This window comes from Lytechinus variegatus, chromosome 10, assembly GCF_018143015.1.
Source record: "Lytechinus variegatus isolate NC3 chromosome 10, Lvar_3.0, whole genome shotgun sequence".
Classification (NCBI taxonomy): Eukaryota; Metazoa; Echinodermata; class Echinoidea; order Temnopleuroida; family Toxopneustidae; genus Lytechinus; species Lytechinus variegatus.
The window spans coordinates 27,081,091-27,087,628 of record NC_054749.1 but is presented as its reverse complement, the minus strand read 5'-3'; the positions used below and the strand labels follow the sequence as shown (position 1 = coordinate 27,087,628).

General features: G+C 37.9%; 1 protein-coding gene across 1 annotated transcript in view; it reads left to right on the top strand.

The window, feature by feature from the left end:
• The first annotated feature begins 1,012 nt into the window (after nt 1-1,012).
• Nucleotides 1,013-6,538, top strand: part of LOC121422895 — a 40,712-nt gene continuing 35,186 nt past the window's right edge. The window contains exons 1-5 of the mRNA XM_041618132.1: nt 1,013-1,156; nt 3,251-3,510; nt 4,003-4,197; nt 5,248-5,527; nt 6,153-6,325. Coding sequence (XP_041474066.1) covers nt 3,258-3,510; nt 4,003-4,197; nt 5,248-5,527; nt 6,153-6,325 — 901 coding nt within the window. The 5' untranslated portion in view covers nt 1,013-1,156; nt 3,251-3,257. The remainder of the gene's footprint in view (nt 1,157-3,250; nt 3,511-4,002; nt 4,198-5,247; nt 5,528-6,152; nt 6,326-6,538) is intronic.

Here is a 6,538-nt window from a genome sequence, read left to right as displayed (position 1 = left end):
ATTGTCACAATCTACAGCATCATAGGTCTAATTGGTGATTTTTTAAACAACAAAATTTGACAACTTCATGATTTGGTCAAGAACACTCACCGCATGTAGACTATATATACAGTATATCACTCAAGAGTCGTGACATTTTTTATGTCTCAAAAGAGTAATATTGATCTATTCATGTGTGTAGGCCCTAATGGTAAAATGAAGTTGATAGTGCAGGCTAAATTTCCTATCGGACTCTACTCTCTCTCATGCAATGAAAACTTACATTTTTGGGGGAGGCGGGGGACTGCCCCTGCCCATAATGGAAACTGACTTTAAACATTTTTAAATCATTTGTGATGACAGCAATTATCTCTGGCAAAATTCCTTTATCAAACCTACTGACCCGGTGCAAGGATTAGAACAATATCTATTATTATAACCAATCACCAAGGTATTATCATTTCGGTACTTACCCAAACTTGATGGTCAAGACCGCGAGGAATTTCCTATACGTTCTCTTTTTGCATTGTGACATTATCTCGCAATATTGTTATCCGCCAATATAATGCAGGGGCGGCACCCGGGGCGGCATCGGGGTATTTTTTCGGGGGATGAACTAAAGGTGCCATTTTTTTTTCAATTTAAGTGAATAAGATCGGTATAGGCTTTTAAAAATTACACGAGCCAATCATATCTCTTTTTGAAATATTATATCTGTCTTTTTCCGTTACCCTCTTTATGTTTTCCTCCTCTTAGTAAGAGGAGGAAAACATAAAGAGGGTAACGGAAAAAGACAGATATAATACATTCCCCTTCCCAGCTTCTATAAGAAAAAAAAATTATAGGGGCGGTCACCCCAGGTCGCTCTTTACCTCCCTGTAGGCTAGCTTCACCCTGAATAGATGCAAATCATCATTAATCGGCCCTAACTATTGTATGCAAAAAGGAATGCTACTGATGAGCCAGTCATGTGAGCGCATTCATTACGTCTATTATGAGAACACATTCTTGATAGGATTTGAACTTTTGATCAAAGCTCATCTTCTTGATCAGTCAGAGTCAGGCACAGAGTCGGAGAGCCCCGGCAGATTCCTGAATTGGTCCGTGTGCCCCTCGAGAGTGAGTTGACATCCCGATCGGCCTGGTAGCTGGTAGATGTGCCTTTGCTGATACGCAGGTATAAATATATATATATAGTTGAAATCATTGGTGAAATAAGTGTGTGTTTCATGAATAAATTAAGGTAATCTGTATAGACAAAATTAATTAAAAATGATTGTCAAAATGTTGGTCTGTTTTTGCTCGTGAGTTTGTTTTGATATGAAAGGCATTACTGTATCAAAACGATCCAATCTTTAATCGGAATTATAGGCGAATTCGGATTGGTTGTCACGGGGCTTTTAAAAATAATTTATCCCATAAATTGGACTTCAAGAGGGCTTCAAGTACTCCTTCCAACGATTGTTTGTATATTGGTTCCATAGCAACACATAATGCAGTCATCCAACGAACGGGGTTATAATATAACATAATGATCATATTGCTTAATATTTGAAAGATTCTTAAAAAAAATGTTTTTGAAATTGTAGCCGCCATCAGTTAAAGTTCTCTGAATTCAGACATAACTTCACTTAATGATCACCTTTAAAAGAAAACCCATGTACTTCTTGATATGTTTTTTCTTTAATTTAAACGCCAACTACAATTCGTTGACTTTTCTGTATCATACCATATCATATTTTCTTTCATTATTTTACTTCTGTATCATCAACATCATCTTAATCATCCTCATCATAATCATCTTCTTCTATTCCTTCTTCTTCTCCTCCTCTTTGTCTTCTTCTGCTTCTTTTTCCCTTTTTGTCCTCTTTATTCCTTTTCTTCTCCTTTTTTTCTTCTTCTCCTTCTCCTTTCCCCCTCTTTATTCTTCTCCTTCTATTTCTTCTTTTCTTCTTCTTCTCCTCCGTCTTCCTTTTTTATTATCTTATTCTCCATTGTTTTCATATCCAATGGTAGAAAAAGATTGTCTATTTAAAACTTTGATAAATGTAAATCAATTCGCCAAGCGGTCTGTGCAGTTCCTTAAAGGACTATAATTTCTTGTATTCAAGTTCATTGTGCATGTCAGGGGCGGATCCAGCTTTCGCCAATAAGGGGGGGGGGCCGAAAAATATTTTGATCAACATTTTTCTCGATTGGCCGCTTCAATCTGGCTTTTTTTTTGTTGGTTTTTAGGGGGTAGTCCTAACTAAAGACTGAAGTTTTAAGTATACGTTAGTTTTTATTGCTATAAACAATATAAGGTATCTCATGTGGTCTTAATATATAATGCGAACGCGAAGCGCAAGCTAAAAATCTTTGATATTTTATGACCTTAGAACTGAAGATTCCGAGCAGTTTTTATAATCATGAACAAAGATAAGTATCCGACTAAACAATGCGAGCGCGATGCGCGAGCTGAAATTTTATCATATAGTAACGTGAAAAGTGACTCAATTAGGACTGTTTTTAGTGATTAATGAAGAGGATACAAGTATCACCAATTAAATAATGAGAGTGCGAAGCGCGAGTTCAAAATTTCTGATATTCCGACCTGAAAAAAATGAACAGTCTAAGCGCGTTTTTATTTAAATAAACAAACTGTGTGTCTCAAACAATTAAATGCGAGCACGAAGCATGAGCTTAATTTTTGATATACTGACATGATAAAGGAGCTTTTTGACAAATTTTGGTAAGAATTTCCAAAGAGCATAGGTTTCTCACAAATCAAACAATGCGCGAGCTGAACATTTTGATACACATTAACAATTTGTGTAAATCAAACAAAATAATTAAAGCTTGATGTGCGAGCTAAAAAATTGTGTGCAAATTGATATCAGAACTGGATATATTGTAAATATATTGGTTATATATTAGTGTCATTTAACCCTCTTGAATGGGATTCATTACACAGGCAATGCAAGCGCGAAGCGCGAGCGAAAAATTTTATATAAAGTCTATTTTCCAATTCTTCCCCTCACCTTTTTTTGTATCCTTTCGGGGTCGGCCGGTCGTTACGAGGGTGTAAATTACACATCATGGGTAAAATGACTCTTTCTTACTTTTCTTTCTGTTTTTCTGGGTTTCTATCAAGGTTAAGAGTACAATTTTTTCTACAAGTTGTCAAAAAATAGGGGGGCGGGGGGCGGGGCCGGCTCGGCCCCCTCCTGGATCCTCGCCTGCATGTGGAGATTAAAAGTTCATTTGCAAAAACTCATTCTTTTCAAGACAGAACCAGGATGCTCTTCAAGGCTCTTCTAAGTGGCACATCATTGCTGCTCCTCGTGCTCCTAATGACCCAAAGATCTAATGGCTCGACACTCCCAGAAGAGTTTCATCCCCGTGAGGATCTGGTGGACTTGACCGGAGACGAGAGGGAGATCCTGACTGCCTTCAGACAATACCTGGATTCTTCTCTCCGAAACTACCAAAGAGAACTGCACACAACCTACTCTCAAAATACACTGGAGTTCAACAGGCGCAAGAAACGAGGTACGTGGTTGTTTTATTTCTGTCAGGCTACTGTTTCAAGACATGTCCGCAAGTTGATCAAAACAATATTAACATACAGGGCATTGATTTATGAAAGGGGATGCTTTAACAAAATTAAATAGAAAAGTTCGCAATACCATGGATGACAGAGATGGGGATTCGGGGATACGTTGCACCCACCCCCTCCCCCCCAAAAAAGTCCCACGACCAAGAAAGTGAAAAAAAAAAATAATTTTGAAAAGGGTAAATGTATAAATTTCTAAATATTACTGCAAAATATATTACATAATTAAATGTTCATGCCCAGAATATCTAAAGCTGGCAATTCTTAAAAGACTCTGCCCTCAAAATATTGGCTCGTTACGCCTTATTCGGAAGGATTGCTAACAATCCTTCCGAATAAGAATCTAGAATACTCAAAATTGGAGATAGAGTCGGAAAATCATCATTTTTCTTTCAAATTCTTAAAATAAACAATTCTTTACATTTAAGAATTACTCGTCAATGAGGACCTCTCGTGGGACATCCAGTTTGAAGCAAGCTTTTCAACAGACATCTCCATCATCAAGTATTTTGAAAGTGACGGTGATCATTACGTCATAGTGGGTTTCAACAAGGTTGATGAAGGGATATACCAAGTGGATGCAGAGATCTTCAAGTATTCTTCTGGAGCGTTTTCTTCGACAGGTAAATAATTCTTTACCTTGTTAGTGTTGGTCAAGGCCTAGACAAGTTTGGACCATTGTAAGAGCGAAGCTAATTCCCTGAAAGCCTAACATGGGACGAGACTCACACCCCCCCCCCCGGGACGGTCCACCTAAGTAGCAGCTCATGAATTGACTTACGGGGGGGGGGGGAGTAATGTGACTTTTATAGGTCTCCCTCTTTATCAGTTCTATGTTGAGCTTCGAGGAAAGAAGCTGCCCTCCCACAAGGGTCCAAACTTGAGGCCATGCGAATGTAGGACCAGTTTCAGAGGGAATGTTGTGGCCCATGTGAAAATTAATCTCCTGATACCAAAACAGTGACACTAAAGCAGAGGGTCTTGGGTTCAAATCACAGCCATGGCGTAATTTCCTTCAGAAAGAATTTTATCAACACTGTGCTGCACTCAACCCAATTGAGGTATATTGGTACTTGGTATACCTGGCAAGAACGTGATTCCTTGAAACTTTTGCTTTGATTGGCTATTGAGCCCCGTAACAATGGTAGCTGCAGTACACTGTTAGAAAATTTATCCTTAAAATAAAAGAAGTTCCTGCAGCAGAGTCTCGAGATCATCTGTAATCTTATTGAATTGCGTAATCTTACAGGAATTTGGTATTTGGTGTATGGAATCTTACAAATTTCCTTGAATAAAACACCCTTTTCCCCTTTTTTTAACAGACCTGTTATGTTAAATTGCAGAAAAATTCCTGTTTTATGAATTTACAGAATGATTCTGTTATTGCTTTTTGCAAAATCTTCTGTTTATTTTCTGTAAAATCACGGGTTTTTTAACAGTAGCTGCAGTACTATATTTCTTATTCTACAAACATTAAGTACTGTCGCAATTATTTTATGAAATGAGCCCTATATTTTAAACGTACCTGATTTGACCTAAAATCGTTTTTACTGAATTTTACATAAGTAAGGGCAGTTCGATTTTCATTTCATCCGTGTACTTATACAAAGAACAATTTCTGTTCTGCTATGATGCTAATAAAGATTTGATATGAATGCTTTTTGTTATTGCAGGAGTGACGTTTAGAACGAATGGGGTGAAGGATATTGAACCGTTTCTTCTCGAAGGAAAAACATACATAGCCGTGGCCAATGGTCAGTTTGGTGCCAATAGATATCAGGGATTTTCACAGGTACTGACCTTTGACCCCTCAGTCCCTTCGGTCAGCCATGTCCAGTACTTCTACACCTTTGGAGCTGCTGCTTTGGAAGCCTTCATCTACGAAGGAGACACGTATCTAGGAATTGCGAACGGTCGGATTGACTCTTATAACAAGTACCAGACTTCAACTGTGTAAGTGCGCAATGTACTTATTAGGATAAGTACAATAACGGATCCAGGGGGAGGGGGGGGTGTCCCGAAACCAACCGACTTTCAATTTCAATTTGCAGTTAGTTCATATCTTACCAAGATGGCATGATTTCACACCCAAGATTCTTTTCTTCAGATGAAAAGTTTTTTTATATCTTAATATGGTTGTAATTAGGAATTTCCCCAAGGGGCGGGGGTGGGGATGACTGAATTAAAAAGTTGAAGAAACGAGAGACGAGACAGGGGAAGCAATAGGAAGAGCAAAGAAGGAAGGATCAAAGGATAATATCAGAAAGAGATCTTTGTCATGAAACTCTATGAAACCTCTTATGTTCCATTAAAAATTATGCCTATCCCCATCCTCTCACAAAAAACCCCGAAAACCTGGTGCCTCTATTAGTAACCTTAGTAGCTTTATTTATTAAAACATGTTAAACTCAAGCCTTGTAGCCAAATTCTGAAAATATAATTAGCGAATTTAGATCATTTGCATCAATGTGATGACAACTTTTAAATGAAATTACCCGCCCATTTCTTTTGTTATGAGCCCCCTTTTTCTACAAAATATTGCGTTTCCATTCTGTTTTTTTTTTTTTCCCATTTGCAGGATATACAGATTTGCTGGAGCTCATTTTGATGAGGTGGCATCGGTTCGAACAGTAGGAGCAAGCGATATAGCTCACGCAATCTTGGGATATGAGCTATACATCGCTATAGCACAGTATCAGGACAACGATGGGAGTTACGATAAAGGCACCCTATTTTACAACATGTATGTGGGTAAGTGTTTATAGGGAAATTCATCACCTTGTCTGTTGTTCGAACTCAAAACCTCCGGCCAGATCCAATGTGTAACCTTCTCTTTCATGACAAACTTTGAACATGATCTCATATATAGACATTTTCAGTTTATTGATGCACTTAAAGTGATTGTTTAACATTGGTTTGACTTTTAAAAAATCTGAGCTAGAAGGTCATACTTGTCATCTGTGT